Source organism: Tachysurus vachellii, chromosome 1 (assembly GCF_030014155.1).
Source record: "Tachysurus vachellii isolate PV-2020 chromosome 1, HZAU_Pvac_v1, whole genome shotgun sequence".
NCBI classification, from domain to species: Eukaryota; Metazoa; Chordata; class Actinopteri; order Siluriformes; family Bagridae; genus Tachysurus; species Tachysurus vachellii.
This window is the reverse complement of record NC_083460.1, coordinates 6,999,838-7,023,060: the sequence shown is the minus strand read 5'-3', so window position 1 is coordinate 7,023,060 and position 23,223 is coordinate 6,999,838. Positions and strand designations below refer to the sequence as shown.

General features: G+C 39.2%; 1 protein-coding gene across 1 annotated transcript in view; it reads left to right on the top strand.

The window, feature by feature from the left end:
* LOC132846008 (potassium/sodium hyperpolarization-activated cyclic nucleotide-gated channel 2-like) overlaps positions 1-23,223 on the top strand; it is a 69,860-nt gene that overhangs the window by 8,692 nt on the left and 37,945 nt on the right. The window contains exon 4 of the mRNA XM_060870499.1: positions 9,990-10,151. Coding sequence (XP_060726482.1) covers positions 9,990-10,151 — 162 coding nt within the window. The remainder of the gene's footprint in view (positions 1-9,989; positions 10,152-23,223) is intronic.

Here is a 23,223-nt window from a genome sequence, read left to right as displayed (position 1 = left end):
TTTATTTCAAAGGCCGTGAGAGACGGAAAGAACAAAGAAATCAACTGAGCTCAAATTTGTTCTTTTTTAACATATATAATATATATGTGTGTGTGTTTGTTTTTGTCTTTCTATTTCTATTGTATTGTCGTTTAGAGCAATTCATAATTTATAAGAATCTCCTCATTGCTTTCAGAGATGCTCAAATGATCACTTCACTCTTGCTTGATGGAATATTATCCTCACAATGGCTTGAGATTTGCACTGGTGTCCCAATATCCATTTGGTCTGAATGTGAAACTAGGCTGTTTGCCCAGTACAGTGTGCCATTAGTGTAGTGTCACAGTCAGTCGCTTGTTTTGCCCATCGTATTCTGGCAACTGAGACCCTGCATGGCTGCTGTCATTGCTGTTTATGTCTCCAGGGCATAATTCTAATCCCTAGACACACACTTGAGTGCTACTCCGAGGCAGCACAATGCACAAGTCAACATGTTTGGATCAATCAAAGCAGCCAGGGGTGGATCAAGCAGGCACCGTAAATGCAATAATGAGAGACCGCCAATGATAATTAGCCAGTAACTGGTCATTTGTCTGCTGTGGACCATAAGAGCATGGGAAAGCTGAGAGAATCGACAATATCCCTCACTTACCACGCAGACAGACAGACAGACATGTAGATAGATAGATAGATAGATAGATAGATAGATAGATAGATAGATAGATAGATAGATAGATAGATAGATAGATAGATAGATAGATAGATAGATAGATAGATAGATAGATAGATAGATAGGTAGGTAGATAGATAGATAGATAGATAGATAGGTAGGTAGATAGAATGGCCTGTGAATACATTCACAACCTTACACAATATTATTGTAACTCTTTCTAAAAAAAAGTATTTATATTTTATATTGATTCTTACATTGCATTTAACAGATTCCATTATAAGTAGCATTTAAAAAGCATTATATCACTAATATCAACTTTGCTTCACTTTGATTCCTGCATTTCATTTATTCTCAGACACACTCCTAGGCACATTACTATTTAAACCAAGTACTGAATTCTGAAGTTATTTCAGAAGCTGTACAGATGTGTAGGATGTAGGAGTTTATGATAATCACAGTGGCATCATTCATTTTTTAAAAGAAAATAAATCTCATCCTGCACTGTGCATGCGTGGATTGGGTCCTTTGGCGTAGGTAATATAATGCGCGATGAACACTACCCATCATGCATTGTGTTAAACAATTTATAATGCATGATAATGAAAGTTCTAAAGTATCATGCATTTACATACAGAATTACAAGTGTAATGTCTTATGAATATATTATAACATGCTATGAATGTGTTCCTAGTTCATTATAAATATGACCTTCACTGAAGTAAATCAAGCAAACAAATACCCCTCCTCCTGTTTAAAAAATATTGTAATGTACCAAAACCCGCGAACAGTACATTTTTACTTTGGATTAGTTCATTATTACTTTTAGAGTATTATTATCTGCCGTATAACCAATGGCGTCAAACGAACCTAAGGCGACGCTAGCTTTAATTATGTGGGCATGTGGTAGCCTAGTGATTAAGGTGTTGGACTACCAATCAGAAGGTTTTGAGTTTGATCCCTGGTCTACCAAGCTGCCCTTAATTGCTCAGATGTATAACAATGAGATAATGTAAGTCGTTGGATAACGGAATCTGCCAAATGCTGTAAATGTAATTAAAATCAATTGTGCTACAGAGAACAGAAAATAAAATAATTTAAAGTTTAAGTTAGTATATATCTCTAATATCTGTCCCTATTCAGCAAGTCTGAGGTGATGGTAGCAAAAAAAAAACTCCCTGAGATGATATGAGGAAGAAACCTTGAGAGGAACCAGGATCAGAAGCGAACCTCATCCTCATTTGAGTGACACTGGACAGTAAATAATATAAATGTAAACAATGTTCTTTATACACCAGTTTATAATTGTGCAACCGAGAGCTCCTTAGGAACTAATGGGTCATCGTAAACTCTGAGTTCACCACAGACCCAACACTGGACAAGATGAATGTTCGCTTTACTTAATCATTACATACCTTTGTCTTGAACGAGATTGGAATATTAAAAATATCCGGAGAGCGTTTCCTCCACTAGCTGTTTGAAGACAGGAAAGAAAAATCAGTTCTTTGGAAGCCCTGCACCTATTCAGCTACAGAAGCAAAGCTATTCATACTATGTTCAACATTTCATGCTTGTTTTTTTCCGGTGAATCAGCGCATCAAATTTTTGTTGTAATTTTCAGTCTGAACAGACTACTTACACTATTTATACTACGCAGTGGCTTTAAATACTACAGTTTACTACACCTAGTAAATCTCTGCTTTACAACTAAACATGTAAACATGTAATAAACATGTAAAGTTTATTCATTGTATAATATTTTCACTTTTGTGTTTAATGGCAGTTTAAGGCTTCTACAAAATATAGCATTGTAGTGTTTTTACTTGGAAACCACAACAGTAATGCACAGAATCAACAGAATCAATGCACAGTATTTCACATCAACATTATGTGTATAGAACTAGATTATAAAAAATGGTTGATTCTTTGTAACAACAGTCACGTCTCAGGCGACTCTAAGGTCGAGAATGGACTAAAATATTCTTGTTAGCATCATTTAAAATTCAGTAGTTACTAAAGACAAATAAATTGCCTCTAACGAGTCACAGACTAATAAACAATAGATAATATTCTGAATTACATTTCTATGAAAAACTGCACACATAACCTTGATCATTCCTAATATTTTTCATGAACATCCAAGCAAGCTGTTGGAAATGACCTAAAAGTTCGAAATATCCCAAAAAGCACCACGATATTACAGTAATTTATTATAGACTTGTAATATGGGACATTATTGTAAATCCTAGATGTAAATATTACAGCACTTGTGAGTCAGGAGTGGTCCTGTTTTTTTATTCTACATAAATATGAAAGTAAATATATATCTTACAACATAAAAAATGCATTTATTACTCAACTGTGATGCCTCGGGCTATATAAAAGCTGTTTTACTGTTAAACAAGACATTACGCTAAGCTGAACAAAGCATTTTGCTTTAGAAATGGTGCTGGCAAGCAGCCGAAGATCATCAATCATGTTTCCAAGCCAGCAGTCAGAGCAAACCAGTGCTGATAATCACTATTCGAGTATAATCCAGGAATCGTGGCTAAAATAAACACCTGGAGAAAAAAATAATGCTGTAGATCCCAAATATCTTATGGATATTTTGATGCAGTATAAAAGTAAGTTAACTGTATATGTATATGTCACTTTTAGATTTAAACAGATGCCAATCCATCGGTGTTAAAACAGCCAATGCATACGCCTCTGTACCTTTTGAAGCTTTTTTATAGAAAGGTCTATATAATCACCTTTTTATGCTTTACACTACTAAAAGTTAACCATAAAAGGTACTTTCTAGTCCCTAATTATTCAGACAGTGCAAGGCTAGGAAATTTTCATTCAGATATACTGTATGGAGCACTGAACAGATACAGATAACAGCACTGCATTAACATTATTATACATGGAAACAAGACACATTGAGGCTAATTAAAGCAAGCAGGTGTGAACAGTGATCAAACGAGAGAAAGCGAGAGAGCGAGAGAGAGAGAGAGAGAGAGGTGAGGAAAACCTTCAAGCAAGAACATTCTGCAACATGACATGACCCAGTAGTTGAGCCATACAGAATATAACACAGCTACATCGCTGAATCATCCACTAAACTATCCGCTAATAATAATAATCATCTATTACGTGGATGTAATCTTAACAGCTTTCAGTAAATTGAAGTATATTAAACTATCTGAGAATGCAGAACTCTCGCTTTTTTGTCTCCTTCAGTAAATTGGTAAATTACATGCTGGACTCATTCAGGGTCATTAGTGATTATCATTCAGAGCGCAATGACAGGGCTCTGCTGTAATTACTTTAACTGTATAATCCTGTGCCCCGCCACCCAGAGCCTTCCGCTCCTCCCTTCCGCTCAGACACTCAGTTCTGACCTCCGAGAACCTGATTGACCACTTGAGCCTGCACACAGTCTAGGATCCAGCTGGAAATGGGCTCTTGGTGACTTGAAGGACATGTGGATGTAATGAAGGTAGTTATAACATATGGAGTTACAAACAGGAAACAGAATAAATACAAATAGCTGATGAGGTGATTCAGCTTGGTGAGTCAGACGTGAGTCAGTACAGTACATAAGATTGTGCAGAAAATGCAGAAATTTGAATATGATAAAATGGATGAAGGAAGCAATTTATACGGAATACAATATGGTGTTGTCATAATATCAGATACACTTACACCTTTCTGTGTGTCCTTACTGGCAGCAACCATCTGCTGGTATATTTTTCAGTTACCCTTCTGCCCTTTTCAAAAGAAATGGACAATCTCCACCACTTTAAGGTTTTACTGTAATATAAATTTGTATTATAAGCCATCCATTTTCTGTAGATCATATCCTACACTCAGAGGCACAAAGTGGGGGATGCCCTGGACAGGGCAAAATCATTCACTATTAGACAACATTACAACACATGTCTCTGGACAGAGGAAACAAACTGGAGTACCTGGACAGAACCCCTGAAGCCATGGAGTGAACAAGCAAACTCCACACACAGGGCAGAGTCAGGAATCAATCCCTCAACCTTGGCGGTGCGAGGAAACCGTATAAGTAACCACACTGCCAACTCTAGTGTTAATAGTAATAATTTACTATGTTTAATTGGGTGGCATGGTGGGTGGCGTTGCTGGCTCACAGGTCGCAGATCATACTGTCTGTGTGGGAGCTGTCAGTGTAAGTCTGGGTTTCCTCCAGGTTCTATGGTCTCTAGGTAGGTGTTTGTGTATGTACAGTAAGTGTGTGTGTCAGGAATGAAAGTGCATCCAAAAGAGAGACGTCAGACCCATATACAGGGATAGCAACATAAAACAGGGGAATTTATTAAAATCTACAGGCTACAGAAATACAGGAACACATAACCAAGATTAGGAAGAGGTCTATGTAGGGAGAGTAATCAAAGAGACATAAGGAAAAGGTGTTGCATGGGCGAGAACCGAATCAAGATCATGTCAGGCAACACACGTGAGATACAACACAAACAAATAGAAATGAACAATACCCCCTGTTGAAAACACCCCCTGGGATTATCTCAAATGTGTGGTTGGGAAATCCCTTCAGATAAAGCCGTGCTGGCTGAATTCTTGCAAAGAGCCAAAAGGCTTTGGTCAAAATTAGGTAACATACTATTGACACTTTCTAGTCTATTGCTAGCAAAGTGTAATTTCCGATATTTACAGCAATTGGTAGAAACCCTTATTCAGGGCAACTTACATTTATCTCATTAATACAGCTGAGCAAATGAGGGTTAAGGAACTTGCTCAGGGGCCTAGTAGTGCCAGCTTGTTGTACCTGGGATTCAAACTCAAAACCTTCCTATCAGTAGTCCAACACCTTAAACACTAGGTTACCATGTCCCTCGCACATACTGTAACCATCAAAATGTCAGTTTCGGAAGAGACACTTAAACCTTCCTGGGAGACACATAAACTGACAAAATGTCTTCATCTGCCCTCTTCTGCATACCTGAGCTCACAGACTCCCACAAGAGTCTACCGTCACAGTGACTAACGGGGGCTAAAGATAGTACAGCCAATGTTGGTTCCTTGGCTCATGGCCAAAGTTGGCTGTGGCAACATCAACATCATGTCATGTTTCCCATTTGAGGGAGACTAATTACTAGTAGAAGTCAAGTCAAGAAGCTTTTATTGCCATTTCAACCATGTATAGCTGACGCAGTGCAAAGTGAAATGAAACAACGTTCCATAGTATTTAAAATGCTAGAACTTTTAGACAAAATATGTACATGTAATATTCAGAGGTAGATGTACACCTACAGTTTATGCTAGTGCTAAAGTGTTTTTGTTTTATGCTACAGCTTATTGACACACTACGCAAAAATAATTCTTCTCTTTTAAAGCTTTAAAGTATCAAACGACGATGACAAACCTTCTCTTCAATGTGGCACTGAATCATTCTGTAATTCATCATGTTGGTTCTAAACCTGAGTACGCTCTATTATATTCGCTCTTTTAGAACAGTGGGCCTGTCGAGTTGGTTTTTTTATGCTGAAGTATATACTTATTTGTATTCTGAGTCAGCGACGGCAACCTGCTGAAGCCTGATTATACCTTTGTAGTAGATTCATCAGCTCCCTCCTGACCTGCTTATGTTTATTTCAGTAACCAGGAGAAACAGTTTGCAAACAAAGCAATTGTTTGGATGATTGAAGCTAATAGCAATATCTATATAAATATATGGAGCTAAGCGGTTTTATAGCTGTGCCTGTTTCACACAGTCAGGGAGCTGTGAGTAAATGTAGGAGGTCATTGATTGATAAGTGCTGTCATGTGGTAACAAATGTCCTGTGTCTGATGGATGCTTGATGGTGCAGTGTTACATTAATCAGTACTAATCACTCTGATTTCCGGAGCATCAGTCAATTCATGCAAATGTAGCACAGCTCTGGAGGAAGACCAAAGACAAAGACAGATGTAAGGCTAAGGCACAACACGAAGCAGGATAAACACATGCTCTGTGTACAACCCGAGTGTTTTTGGATGCAAAATGGTTGCACTAACTGATTTCATTTATTCTTACCCTTATATTGTTGGATAACTTTATTGACAGGGGGACACGGTGGCTTAGTGGTTAGCACGTTCGCCTCACACCTCCAGGGTTGGGGGTTCGATTCCCGCCTCCACCTTGTGTGTGTAGAGTTTGCATGTTCTCCCCGTGCCCCGGGGGTTTCCTCCGGGTACTCCGGTTTCCTCCCCCGGTCCAAAGACATGCATGGTAGGTTGATTGGTATCTCTGGAAAATTGTCCGTAGTGTGTGATTGTGTGAGTGAATGAGAGTGTGTGCCCTGTGATGGGTTGGCACTCCATCCAGGGTGTATCCTGCCTTGATGCCCGATGACGCCTGAGATAGGCACAGGCTCCCCGTGACCCGAGGTAGTTCGGATAAGCGGTAGAAAATGAGTGAGTGAGTGAGAACTTTATTGACTAATCGGATTAAAGAATAAAAATGTACAGGAACTATACAATACAGAAATCATTGACCACAAGGTGAGGTTTTCGTCTTAAACAGCAACAATTTGCTAATGATTAATGACGTTTCTTATAAATATTCAATTAATCACGTTTTAATACGATTTAACATACAGTCATTCCCTGACCATTGGCTCTGTTTAATTACTTTGTCATGAAGTTAATAAGACAAAGCTTGCCATGATTTTGGTAAAGCCAGAGTACGGCTGATGCTAGAAAACATTTTACAGATTTAACTGACTGTATTTGAGACTGACACTGGAGTCTCCTTCCATAAATGCATGTTTTTAATGAACATTTTTTATATATCAACACTTACACAATCTTTAAACCCGATTTACTTGCACATCTTTGTCTTTGTATCAGTTGTTACTATAAAAACAAGAATTTTATTTCCATATTTAAAAAAAAAAAAAAATCACATTAATATACAGTAAATCTTGCAGCAATGTTAGAGCTGCTGTTATAGCTGAGGAAATTTATCATTACCTTCTGACCAATCAGAATCATTCAACAGTGCCGGGGTATAAAGGAAATGAGATAATAGACAATGTAGAAAGTAGGCCAGAACATCACAGCCCCAATTTAGCAACCATGCAGCGTATCATAACTTTGATATAATCTGGTTTTAAAAATACACTGTAATAAACAGGATAGGAAGTGTGTTTGTTATGAAAATGAGCTTTATTATGAGGCCATCAGTCTCGTACAGAACAAATGATTTCCTGTTGATGAAACATTTAAGACTTCTGAGCCTGCAGTTGCTTTTGTTTGATTTGATTGTGTTCTTTTTTTCTGTATTAAAAACTGAAGCAGGTGTGTAATTTGTAGTAAGCTGAGTGACATAAACAAAAGGCAACGTTCTCATAGCAAAAAAAAAAAATTGGTAGGTGAAGAAAGCCTAGTAAAGAATGCTTAACAAGCTCATGGTGATGAAGCAGCAGCAACAGCAGCGCAGGTTTTTACTCCTCTTTCTTTGCATAGGGCAGAAAACACAGTAAAGGGTAAGAGCTTTACTGCATACGTGTGCCCTTGGCATTGCAGTCTGACATTAATGTAATGAAAACGTTTCTCAAAGGTCTTGGAAATAACACTGCAGCTTTCCAGCTTGCTCGCTTTCTATTTGGATCTGGCTTTCCCCCCCACACACACACACACACACACACACACACACACACACACAAACACACACACACACACACACACACACACACACACACACACACACACAAACACACACACACACACACACACACACACACACACACACACACCCACACACACACACACACACACACACACACACACACACACACACACACACACACTCAGTTCACTGCTTAAAGCAAAATAGAAAGTGCAAACATCAGATAAATATACATATGATAACAGGATTTAGAGGGTTCATGTGTTAAACCCTTCAAGTTCATACCTAGACATCTTCCCAGCACAGATCCATGTTAAATTCTCACTCCATCTGCTGCAGTCTTCTGCGACTCATTTGACTTTGTTTTTCTTGATTTATATGTTTAGTCCAGGCTGCTTAAAAAAGGTCCTGCCTTGTAAACAGCAACAAGAAATGAATGAATCAAGTGCATTGCTTCTCGCATTGTTTAATTCCAAACACGTGTTCCCTTTCAAAAACGTCTAAAAGCAAAGCTTCGGTTTCACTGCAGAAATTCTTCTTTCTTGGTGTGCCACATAGTAGAATGGTTACTTTTGTTTATTAAGGAATCGTATTTACTCAGGATGGTTTGGATCTGATAGAAAATGTGTAAAGATTCATGGACTTCAGGAACAACAGAAGAACCTTTTCAGAAGTATTTATTTGTCATGAGTTTCAGACTAATCGCTTATTATTGTAAATGTAACTGGGTTTAAACTTGGTGGAGCAGATAGCGTTGTCTCCTGACAGCTTTAGTTCATGAACTCCTAAATACAGGCAAGCAGTCGGAAGATGAACTGTGATAAATTGCACCTAATATAAACTGCTCCTAGAAATAAATGAGTGTGTACGTTTGTAAACTTACTGTCATGTCAGTGAAGCATATGTGTACAATGGTGTGTGTGGGTGTGTGTGAGGGTGAGTGTGTGTGTGTGTGTGTGTGTGTGTGTGTGTGTGTGTGTGGTGTGTGTGTGAGTATGCACAGATGTCTTATCAAGGTGTTTTCCTTGTGTTTCTGGGATAGATTCCATATCCACCTGACATGGACAAAAAAGTTAATAAATATGCTAATATACTGTATACCACTTAAAATGGGGAGAAAAAAAACGTGCTGTGGTGCAAAAACAAACAAACAAACAAACAAATAAAAATGAAAAAATAAAAACTTACACTATCTGGTTAGTTTTTGTGGGTTATAAGAAAGAAAGAAATAGGCAGAGGAAGATAGGAAAGAAGGAAGGAAGGAAGGAAGGAAGGAAGGAAGGAAGATAGAAAAAAACAAACAGGAAGGAAAGAAGGAAGGAAGGAAGAAAAAGAAAGAAAGAAAGAAAGAAAGAAATAAAGAAAGAAAGAAAGAAAGAAAGAAAGAAAGAAAGAAAGAAATATAAATACAAAAATAAAAATTTAAGCTAAGCTGGTTTGGCCTCTGTAGGATGTAAACTCTAATAGCACAAACAAACAAACAAAATCCTATGTTACAATACACACACACACATACACACACACACACACACACACACACACACACACACACACACACACACATCTGCCTAAAGTGAATCATCTGTGAATAATTGGATTACTCTTAAAAGGTAGATGTGGCTGTAAAAGGAGGTCTCCTCAGATGTAGAGTATTCTCATACTCGCACTCACAAAGCTCTGTGTTGTTCTTCCTTGTAGATTTTCCACATGACCTACGACCTGGCGAGTGCCGTGATGCGCATCTTCAACCTGATCGCTATGATGCTGCTGCTGTGCCACTGGGACGGCTGTCTTCAGTTCCTCGTCCCCATGCTGCAGGACTTCCCCTCGGACTGCTGGGTCTCGCTCAACAAAATGGTGGTACGCCAACTTTAACCATCAGAACTGGCTGATATTTCTGAAATTTCCCAGTTGCACTGTCTTTACGCTTAATCTGTAATCAAGGATTTTTTTAGAGGTTAGTGATATGTTTGAAGCTATAAAAAGTCTCATTTGTCAGTTGTGATCTTCATACTCATACCATCTGTCATGCACGTCAGTACAAACGTGGTCTTTTTCGGTCCCTAGTCTTTTTACCATTTAAATGAGCCAAATCCTGCCACACGCTGTGAGCATGTGTCGTTAACAATAGGTCGAGGTACACTGAGAATCCCGCTCAGCATGCATTACCGCTAGCACAATGATGCTAAATACGCAAATCAGCTCACCAGCCGAGCTCTAACACAGGAGTGGCATAATATAATTGAATTAAATTAGATTTATTCTGCTCCCTTGGCATGAACATACAGATGAATGCTTCCTGAAGCAGGGGAGGACAGCTCACAAGGGATAATTTTCTAGCATTCTGACGTTGTTAATTTTCACATACGATGAGACTTTCGATTAACGTCTCTCGTAAGTGGTATGTACTCCAGTTAGTTAAGTGCACCGAGATGCTTTGATGCTATAGCTTCAAGTGCGACCGGCAGAGATCATACACTGCAATCGAGCTTCGTTTAGCAGACCCTAAGTGTTCGGAATGTGAAACACAGGAGATGGATGGTTGTTTGTAGAACGGTCTGTCGAGTGAGAGAAGTTATTTTCAGCCGTTCTAATGGTTTATTAAGCTTTATCATGATAATGAGCAGAAAGATGAAGAAGGGAGAATCGTGTGAGGTGTGATGCACCTCGTTTTTGTGTGTGGGGGCGAAACGAGGCAGGGTGATGACAGTCGAGATAAAAGGGTGTGTTTGTGTGTGTGTGTGTTTGTTTGAGTGGGAGACCTGGGACGTGCCAGAGCAGCTGCTCTTTTTGTTCCTCCTTTTAACACACATGAAAGAACCTGTTTAGTGGTCACACACACACACACACACACACACACACACACACACACACACACACACACACACTGATTTAACTTGATATAAAAAGTTCTGTTTCAATAATAATAATAATAATAATAATAATAATAATAATAATAATAATAATAACAATAATAATAATGATAATAATAATAATAATAATAATAATAATAATAATAATAATAATAATAATAATAATAATAATAATACGGTATTGCTTTATTTTCTATAGTGCCTAGATATTTTAGAGATATTTATTTATATTTAATTATATTTAACTAGGGGGCACGGTGGCTTAGTGGTTAGCACGTTCACCTCACACCTCCAGGGATGGGGGTTCGAATCCCACCTCCGCCTTGTGTGTGTGGAGTTTGCATGTTCTCCCCGTGCCTCGGGGGTTTCCTCCGGGTACTCCGGTTTCCTCCCCCGGTCCAAAGACATGCATGGTAGGTTGATTGGCATCTCTGGAAAATTGTCCGTAGTGTGTGAGTGCGTTAGCAAATGAGAGTGTGTGTGTGTGTGTGTGTGACCTGCGATGGGTTGCCACTCCGTCCAGGGTGTATCCTGCCTTGATGCCCGATGACGCCTGAGATAGGCACAGGCTCCCCGTGACCCGAGGTAGTTCGGATAAGCGGTAGAAAATGAGTGAGAGAGTGAGAGTATATTTAACTATCTTAAATTCAGATTTCTCACATAGTAACTCCTCTCCTGAATTCTAAAGCCTTGTTTAAAATGCATCATTAAGGTTGCATGGAAAAAGCAAAGATTTAAAACTGATGTTCAGTTCAGACCGACTCAGCATGTAACAGCAGTGCCGTGAAACCTGACCTGAGTTTAAAATGAAGCTAGTCCCTGTTCTCCACACACATCACAATGCATTGTGGGTATTCTTTACTCTCTCGGGTACATCATAATTTGACAACAACATATTGCAGTGAACTGTAGGATTCTGTTAGCTCGCTAGACTCACTCCTTTATGCATTGGCGTGTTGCTGTATTCAGAGTCGGTGAAAAAAATGTCAGAAAGTTACACGAGGAACGTTGTGTGTATTCAGGCTCAGGTTGAGCGCATAATAATATCATTTCTATATAAAGGGTTATAGAAATAAAATGGAATTGAATTATGTGTACAGTCAAATCATTAGTGCTTTGACTTATTTAAGTAGACTTAAGATGTATGTATTTGGCTAGTAAATTAAACTTGAAGAAAGAAAGGAAGTAGAAGAAGAAGAAGATATTTATCACATATACTGTACATTACAGCACAGTGAAATTCTTTTCTTTCTTATATCCCAGCTTGTTAAGGTGTTGGGGTCAGAGCGCAGAGTCAGACCTGATACAGCACCTCAAGCTGAAAAGGTTAAGGGCCACGCACAAGGGCCCAAGAGTGGCAGCTGAGAAAGTGTTGAGGTTTGAACCATGGATTCAGTAAGGAATCAGTAATCCAGAGTCTTGAGATTTTTAGGCTCTGATGGGAGACATCAATGAACTGAGGGGGTGTAGGGTTTATACAGTATGGTCCAAGTCTTAAGTAAAATTAGCATAAAACAGCCTACACATGCAAATGTCGAATCCCACACACAAGTTCTCATTGTGATTAAAAATTTGTTTCAGTTAAGACTTGGCTTAAGGCTTTTCTTATCATTTCCTTTCAGTTTCTCCTGAATCGCTCTTTATTGAAATTCCAGTAACTCCTTAGCGATAACGGTTTGAGTGTCATGCAGCAGTCTCGTACGTCACATACATCATGAAACATATCCGCTGGGGATCAGACAGGAAGGGTTTCAGTGGGAAAAAAAACATCAGAGGGAAAGTTCAGAGAGGATGGAAGAGACAGGTCAGAGAGAAAAGGTTACTCTGAGGGAAAGATGTGTGAATAGGCTTAATCGTGTTTCTTTAAAGTTCTTTATAGAATGGTGGAATTGCTGTAGACACACACACACACACACACACACACACACACACACAAGACAGACATCTGTCTTTATTTGTGTACCGCATTAGGACGCCAGGACCTGTTAGACGTATTCACAGCTTCTCACAGCGGGAAGCCAATCTGTCCCACACACACACACACACACACACACACACACACACACACACACACACACACACACACATTATATACAAATTCCATGTGTGTCTCAATATAGATTTGCCTTTTATTGTACAAGAGATAATTACAGATGCTTCAGTGACAGAGTTTACTGACTTACAAGAGGAGAACAAGCAGATTTTTTTTCCCAACACTGATAAGTTAGAGACTCTTAACCTTGACATTTCAATCCAGATGATTCCACAGCCATCTGTGACCTGTAGCTAAGTTTCTCCAGTTCTTGTCTGTCCTGTCAATCACAGTGACGCTAGCCAAATCCTGGGCATCAGTAATCTTAGGTATGTGGAAGAGATCTGATAACCTGAGCTTTCTTCAGAGTGTGTTACGCTTCACTGTGACACAGCTTGAACAGCAGCAGCTCAGAAAAATGAACTTGCCTCAGATCACGCGCATTTCAGCCTTAATCATGGCCTCAATCAAGCCAGGCCTTAGACTAGGACAAATTCTACCATCTATATCAACCATCACCAGCTTTCTTCATTCTCTAATTAAAAAATTAAATGTAATTAATTGTAAATGGGGGGCACGGTGGCTTAGTGGTTAGCACATCCGCCTCACACCTCCAGGGTTGGGGGTTTGATTCCCGCCTCCACCTTGTGTGTGTGGAGTTTGCATGTTCTCCCCGTGCCTCGGGGGTTTCCTCCGGGTACTCCGGTTTCCTCCCCCGGTCCAAAGACATGCATGGCAGGTTGATTGGCATCTCTGGAAAATTGTCCGTAGTGTGTGATTGCGTGAGTGAATGAGTGTGTGTGTGTGACCTGCGATGGGTTGGCACTCCGTCCAGGGTGTATCCTGCCTTGATGCTCGATGACGCCTGGCACAGGCTCCCCGTGACCCGAGTATAGTTTAGATAAGTGGTAGAAAATGAATGAATGAATGAATGAATAATTGTAAATGATAAAATGTAATTATAGACAGATGGCTGTGGAATTAGATGAATAAACCTGGAAAAAATTGGAAAATAATTCACTTTGATGTAAACAGTATCATCAAATCACCACCATTTTGATCAGGTTCCTATAAGAAAACACCTCCAAGTCTTTAATTCCTTATTATTTACATATACAGTACACAGTATCATCTTAATACTGAATAACTGCTGAATTCTCACTTCTGATGGTCTTTAATAACAGAAGCTGTAGCAATAGTTCTGCAGCAAGGTTTATGTTAATGCACTCCTTTTAAAATCCTTTAGTTTTTATACTAAAAATATACACAGAGACGATTTTTTTAGTGGATGTGAGGCATAAGCAGATCTTTAAAAATGTGTCATCATTGATTTGGTGAAGTTTCTGTTAGGAAAACAGTGTCAGCGCTTTGGAACAGTCAGAGTTAAGCTGTGACTTGCATTTTTGTGACACAGGAAAGTCTTCAGGATGGAGGACATTGCACCTTGTCGAGATAAATTTGCTCTTATTAACGTTAACAGAGACTAAAAGAGAGTCTGGTGAGAGAGAGATTTGCCTTTTATTGTACAAGAGATAATCACAGATGCTTCAGTGACAGAGTTTACTGACTTACAAGAGGAGAACAAGCAGATATTTTTTTTGCCAACACTGATAAGTTAGAGACTCTTAACCTTGACATTTCAATCCAGATGATTCCACAGCCATCTGTGACCTGTAGCTAACCTTCTTAGTTTTGGCTGTACAAATGTACAGTTTTGGCTGTAAAGGATTCTTATGTCCATGGAACGATGAAGTCCCAGGAGAAAAGAGTCTATGTACTAGATACCAAACGTCCTGCTATGATCACAAGAACCCAATATCCAAGAGTAGCAGCAGTGCAGATTATCAGACACATTATCACACACACACACACACACACACACACACACACACACACACACACACACACACACACCACTGCCAGTGTGAAGCTCGTTAGATTCTGCATTATCTGCAATTTTAAAATCTGCATTATCTGCAATTTAACCAGACTATAAAAAATGTCCTGCCTCTGTTATTCTGCCTTTATTTTAAAATACTGGGTGATTTTTTTCAGGCTGTAAATTTACACAAGTATTTGCACAAGTATTGACAGTCAATTCTTACTACTACTAAGAATAATACTAATACTACTAATAATAAATTCTTAACTTTGTGATCCATGGAAAAATATTTCCAAACGTCTGACTTTTCCTTCTGTTTGTGTAAATTTTATGTATTGAACTCTATCGAGCTGCTGCTGTACCAGACAAGTCAGGAGCCTCTGAGTTCTAGCAGCCATCTCAATGTGTTACTGTATATGAAACATCTGGTAAAAATCGGAGTATAGTACATTATGGATGGAACATTTTATTTTAAGAGCAGTTTTAACATCAAAATTGCAAAATAGATAAAATAGTAGGGTCTTCACTCTAGCATCAAATCATCCTGAGTGTATCATCCATTTAGTGTGTTCAGTGTTGTAATGTAACGGAAAGTAGAAATGTCACGTATCTGTACTTTACTTCGCTATTTAAATTTATGTCAACTTTCACTTTTACTCCACTACATTTCCTAGATAAAATGTCTACTTTTACTCCGCTATATTTCCACTAAGCGTCTTCGTTACTCGTTACTACAAAATAAAATCAGAAGAAATGTGTGCGACTGCAATAAGGGAGGTTTGGCGAATCACTGCTCCTAGATTGCATTACGCTCCGCGCGCTCTATTTCAGTGTAATGTTGTCAAAGGAGGAGGAAGCACAACTGAAACCGCCATGGAAGCCCCTACTGGAGGACCTCCCGTTATCGTAGACGACCACCCCGATGATAGTGGTGAACTCGGTGAACAGGGTGAAGAAGTTAACGTTATACACCCGTGGCCGTATTTCCAAGAAATGTTTCTCCTACGGCATTCACTAAATTCCAGGGGCTTCGTTACCACAAGGTAAAGTGGGCGTGTTTCCGAAGGTCTTGGAAATACGCCATCTTTCAGAAAAAAAAACCCAGCATACTACAAAGGATAAAACAGTCATACAGGCAGATTTATTTTAGAAAACAAATAAACAACCAAAAACTATGGTTATTGTTATGGTTAGGGTTAGATTATCAAATAGGCCACGCCTACCCGATGACGCAATATCTGTTACGCTGTTCTGAAATCCCTGGAAATAAGTACCTGCCGTTTCTGTACATTGGAATGAAAGATTCTTCCTCTTATGCCTCATGCCGAAATCACTGAAATTTTACTTTTTACTTTTACTTCAAATACTTAAGTACATTAAATATCAGAAAATGACTTTTGATACTTAAGTACAGTATATATCAGATACTTTAAGACTTTTACTTGAGTAATATTCTAAAAGGTAACTTTCACTTCTACCAAAGTCTTTTTCTAGTAGGATACTTGTACTTTTACTCAAGTATTGCTTTCTAGTACTTTATACAACACTTTTATGTACTTTATATACACTTTCTAGTACTTTATATGTTTGTATCCGTCTTCATTTGTTAGATCATTTGGTTAACAATCAATAATCAAAACATGAGAATTCAGTCTGAAACACTCATAGTTCACATTTGCATAGTTTACATTTGCAAACCACTTGCTGTTCTGTTCTGCAGTATTTAGTGGAATATGTTTGAAATCCCCAACAATATGTCAGAGTTAGCCTCAGGCCTTGTCAAACGCACTGTGCTCTAGAGACACGCTGTTTAAAAGACAGCTGTTTCATAGCCGCAATCATTCGGAAATCTTTCGCCTCAGCCTTGTTCCACAGCAGTACCACTAACTTTGCTACGTGTCATAGATTTCTTGTCTGTGTTTTTTTTTAGCAGCATAACACCTTTTTCCTAACGCTGACAGTAATGTTCATGTTCAAGTTCATTTCTGATTAAAAAAAACAAAAAACAGTGGTCTTTGTGGTGGAAAGATGGGTTTAGATCAGGGGTGTCAAACTCAAATTTGGCCCGTGGTGTAATTCTATTTGGCCCGCGAGATGATATCAAATGTGCATTACAGTTGGCTAGCTGCATCCTCCGCTAATACTACAAATCCCAGAATGCCTTGCCACTGTATTGACGCGTAGTCACGAACAGCAAGCGCCCGTCATTCTCTGTTGACAGTCGTTAACAACCATGTTACAGTCACATCGGGCAAGTTAACTAAACCCTCCACAAAAATGGCCAAAGAAAGATGGACAATAGGAACTTTCAAGACAGGTGGGAGGCAGATTATCTGTTCACGAATATAAAGGACAGACCTGTTTGTCTTGTGTGCTAACGGAGCTAACGTGTCTGTAACGTGTCTGTAAATTTCATTGAATGAAATGATTATTTTTGGTTGTTTTGTTGTCGGTTTTGAAAAAGATCCACTTTAAAAAGGAGCTTAAAATGATCCAGTGAGAGGCATCATTTATTTTATTTATTTAAATAAGAAATGAACACCACTGATGTGTCTTTTATTTCAAATGGAATTTCTTATGTGTTTGTAATATCAAGCTCTGGTTGTTCCAAATCCTGTGTTCAAGCAAAACTAAAGTTTGTTTCCACATGAAAAACGTTGAACATTACGTATCAGTTGCAGTTCTTTTTTCAATAAATATTCAGTTTGGCCCGTGACTTTATCTCAATTTTATATTTGGGCCCACTGTGATTTTGAGTTTGACTCCCCTGGTTTAGATGATCTGTTTCTAATTTTAGTCATAATTACTACGAAAAGACGGGATGGTACGAAAGGGTTTAGTTAAATGCAATAACGGTGAAACACAAAGATTATCACTGAGGACCAATATTGTTTCACTGCACTTTATTCGGGGTCACCACAGCAACTTGCTGAACCGAGCCTGCACTCACCCGGACAGGCCGGAAAGCACTGTGAGAGTCATGTTCTTTGATTTCTCCAGTGCTTTTAATACCATTCGTTCAGCTCTACTCGATGAGAAGCTGACAGCGATGCAGGTGGATGCTTTCCTCATGTCCTGGATTGTTAACTACCTGACTGGCAGACCACAGCATGTACTGTAAGCTTGCAGCACTGTTTGTTGGACAGAGTGGTTTGCAACACTGGAGCTCCACAGGAGACTGTTCTGTCTCCTTTCCTCTTCAACCTGTACACTGCAGACTTCAGTCCTGCCATCTTCAGAAATTTTCTGATGACTCAGCTATAGTTGGTTGCATCAGAGGTGATGAGGAGACTGAGCACAGGACTACAGTTGATAATTTTGTGATATGGTGTGAGCAGAACCATCTACAGCTCAATCTGACATAAACAAAGGAGCTCGTGGTCAACCCGAGGAGGACTTAGGCACCTATGACCCCTTTCCATCCACGGGGTCTCTGTGGACGTGGTGGGGACTACAAATACCTGGAAGTTCACATTAATAATAAACTGAACTGGACTAGGAACTCGGAAACAGTCTACAAGAGCCGTCTCTTCTTTCTGAGGAGGCTGCAACATCTGCAGGATGATGATGAAGATGTTCTACAAGTCTGTTGTAGCCAGTGGTATCTTTATTGCTGTTGCATGCTGAGGCAGCAGACTGAAGGTAGTTGATGCCAACAGACTGAACAAACTCCTCCGTAAGGCCGGTGATGTTGTGGAGGTGGAGCTGGACTCTCTGACTGTAGTGTCAGAAAGAAGGATGTCGTGTGAACTACTGGTCATCTCGGACAACATCTTCCACCTGCTCCATGATGTCCTGGATGGATAAAAGTGTACTTACAGTCGTAGACTCATCCAACCAAGGTGCTCCATAGAGCGACACAGGAAATTATTTCTACCTGCGTCCATCTGACTTAATAATTCTTCTATACAACAACATATCTCACTGTGCAACAATACACCTTTAGCAGTATAGGTATTTAAATCCTAGTTTTATTTATACTTTGTGTTTTTTTCTGCTGGACCAAGAGGAAACCAGAGGGAGCTTCCAATAAAGCTCAGTAAACATTACAGAAAGCTGTAGCATATAAAAGTTTAAATCTATTGTGAAGGATTCACCGTGCAAGTCCCTGAAACAGTAATATATTAAAATAAGTGCATTAAATATTTTCTCTAAAACTTCTGTTATAAAATATTAAATAAGCACATTCTGTCCAATTAGAATCGAGAATTAAACAGCACTGTAGTATATGTGCAATAAAAGTCTGTATGAAGTGGATCTCATGGAATATTCTCACCAGCCCAGCAGCCAGCTCTCTCTGTTATACCACATGGATGGCAAAGGCTAATAATGCTTCCTCTGAGTGCTTCATTTTTCCAAACTGTAGCGTCATAGGGAAGTTTAACACACAGAGGAAAGTCCTACTTGCATTCTTCACTGTGATTGACAGAGGTGAGACAATGTGCCATCCTACCCACCATGAGAGCAGACAGTTTACTCTCCTGGGTTCCAGCCATGGATGGATGTAGCTCATGTATTTAAGCTCATGATTTCCTGCGGATAATGCAAATATTAGTGCTATGTACATCTATAGAGGCAGTTAGCTTATGAGCTAAAGTGCAAATAGTATTATTTTATAAATATAACAAGTAAGTTAAATAAGTTAACATATTTGCTGTAAAAGTAAAGTGCAAGATTATGGACAACAGTATTAGCTGTGCAAAATATGCCTTATAGTGTGGAAGCGGGTTCATGAGCAATGTCCTATGGGTAGGTAGATTAGCACAGTAACCCTTTTACTATTCTGATACTAGTCAGTTTTGACCAGCATTTATATCCACACCAGCTTTGTAAATGCTTGCAGCAGTTATTGATGTGAATAGATGAATGGTTTGGACATCTTTAATCATTTACTGTACATGTGATGACTTACATTATTTACATTATGTCTTTAATGGGGCATTTAAAAAAAAGAAAGTACATCAGAGACACCTTTAGCAAGACCGGTTCCAGCCAAAGATATGGTGGGCTGGTACAAATAATAGTTGGGCGATCATTGGGCAACACCTAATCCAGTTGTCCCTATATACCCTGTTCCAAATTATTATGCAAATAATATTTTTCTCATTTACCTAAATAATTGATGTAAATAACAGTCAGCAGAATTCTCATGTTATCAACTATTAAGATGCAACTGTTCCAAATTATTACGCACAGTAAGTTTCAAAACACTTTATAGGTTGTAAAGAACTGAAAGTTGTCATTTGTTGTGTTTGCAGCATATTTACTGAAATCCAAAGTTATTTCAATCAAACTTATAACAACATTTTAACTTTTTAAACATTTTAACAGGTCACGTTACATTTTAACATAGGACCCCTTATTTGATAGCAGCTTCACAAATCTTGCATCCATTGAACTTGTGAGTTTTTGGACAGTTTCTGCTTGAATGTGTTTGCAAGATGTCAGAATAGCCTCCCAGAGCTGCTGTTTGGATGTAAACTGCCTCCCATCTTTTGCTTGAGGATGCTCCAAAGGTTCTCAATAGGATTGAGGTCAGGGGAGGAGGGAGGCCACACCATGACTTTCTCTCCTTTTATCCCCATAGCAGCCATTGATGCAGAGGTATTCTTTGCAGCATGAGATGGTGCGTTGTCATGCATGAAGATGATTTTATTACGGAAAGCATAGTTCTTCCTTCTGTACCAGGGAAGAAAGTGGTCGGTCAGAAACTCCACATACTTTGCAGAGGTCATCTTTACACCTTCGGGGACCCTAAAGGGGCCGACCAGCACTCTTCCCATGATTCCGGCCCAAAACATGACTCCACCACTGCCTTACTGACGTCGCAGCCTTGTTGGAACAGGGTGGCCGTCCACCAACCATCCACTACTCCATCCATCTTGACCATCCAGGGTTGCACGGCCCTCATCAGTGAACAGGACTGTTTGAAAATTAGTCTTCATGTATTTTTCTGCTAAATGCAGCCGTTTCTGCTTGTGGACATTGGTTAGTCGTGGCCGAATAGAAGGTTTATGCACAGTTGCAAGACTCTGGAGGACTCTACATCTTGATGTCCGTGGGACTCCAGAGGCACCAGCAGCTTCAAATATCTGTTTGCTGCTATGTAATGGTATTTTAGCAGCTGCTCTCTTGATCCGATGCATGGATCTGGCAGAAATCTTCCTCAATGTGCCTTTATCTGCACGAACCCGTCTGTGCTCTGAATCAGCCTCAAATCTCTTAATAGTGCGATGATCACCCTTAAGTTTTAGTGAAATATCTAATGTTAAAAGGCATTGAACTATTTCACTGTTTTCGGCAGCAGAGAGATCCTTTTTCTTCCCCATATTGCATGGAAATGGGCTCAATTGGCAATCTAATTATCACAGGTGTCCAAGATTGTTTTCAGTAATCAAAAGAGCCCTGAGACACAATGCCATCCATGAGTTAAACTAAAAAACAAAATATTTAATCTTTGTGACACTTAAATAGAATTTGCATAATAATTTGGAACAGGGTATAATGAAAATGTACAAAATTCCAGAGTCCCAACTTGTTCAAACACACAACCATAACTACATTAGGGATGCTCTTGACATAATAGTAACGTTTTTTTATTCAAGCTGTGTTTTACCCACCAGCATACAGTCAATGGTTTCCCAGTCGCTCCAGCACATGACCGTAGCTAAATGCATGATTCTGTAACATTTATTCTGAGCATTCGTTAGCTGCTACAGTAAATAGCAATCACAAATTGAGAAAAGTAGGAAAAGCTTGAAAAATTTAGTACGGAGCTAAACCTGTAAGTGTGTCGAACTGACAGTAGCGTGAGGCGAGTGGCGAAAAACTATCCTGTGCCGCGGGGACAAGGCTTTGTGTGGAGCTGCTGCAGACAGATCATTATCCATTGGCTGTAGTCTGCCCAACCAATCAGAAGTTAGAAATCATGCTGGTATTTTTCCCTTTAGCTAAAATTAAAAAAAAAAATCAATCTTTGATTGAACACATACAATTTAAATGTATCCATCCCATGACATGAGCATACCCTATTAGTAGAATCTCTGTGGAAATGATAAGAGCTAATGAATACCTAGCACTGTTGACTTGAGGAAGCAGTAGACCACTTGTTGAAGGAAATCCCTGGAGATAAAGCTGCACACTGGTACCACAGACACACACCAAACCTGCTGGGATGCTACTCCTGCTAACATGGACCCAGGAGACTGAACAGATACAACAAAGTAATGAATAAAACACAACAGATTCTGCATTTATAGGAAAGGAACCAAAGGAAGGAGGGTGATGTGGCCCGACATCCTATAACATCACCATCCTTTAGTGTAATGTTTTATTATTACTATTTTTTTTATTTCTTATATCCAACAGATATTTGCCACCAATTACTTTCTTTGGTTAATGAAGAAAGAAATGTTATATCCATTTTTTATCCATTTATAGTTACACATATTAATGTAATTAGGATTCCTAATAGGGATGCACCGATACCACTTTTTCTCTTCCGATCCGATTCCGATACCAGAGTTTGCCAGTATCGGCTGATACCGATACCGATCCGATATCTGTGTTCTTTTCAACCTTTAAAACTAAAGACTGTATACAACTCGCTTAGTTATTAAGATTTATTTGTTTGGGCATGGGCGTCGGAAGTAAATAAAAAGTGGGCATGTCCTGTCCCACACACATATAACGGTTCCGACGCCCATGGATTTCAGGAATCAGGAGCGTGGTCAATGCTGTAGGTAAAATGCGGAATGGAGTTTAATTTATTAGGGCATTCCTCAAGCAGAATGGATTCGACTGGCGGCGTTTTGAAAAGTAATTAAAAACGACATATGCGCTGAATAGAGACGGTAAAAGTGGGTGGGTCCGATTTTATTGGTCTTAAAATGTGGGTGTGTCCTGTCCCACCCACATATAATGGTTCCAACGCCCATGACCACGGGTATCGGATTTGGATCGGTCACGCACCACCGATACCCGATCCACTCAAAAGGCTTGGATCGGCGTCGATACAAGCATTACTCTAATTCCTAATATAAATGACCTGATTTCCTGTTTGGAAAGTCTTTGCTATGTTGGAAAAAACTTAACGGAAATGTTTCTTTTAAGAGATGACGCTAAAGACTCCATAAATCGTAAATA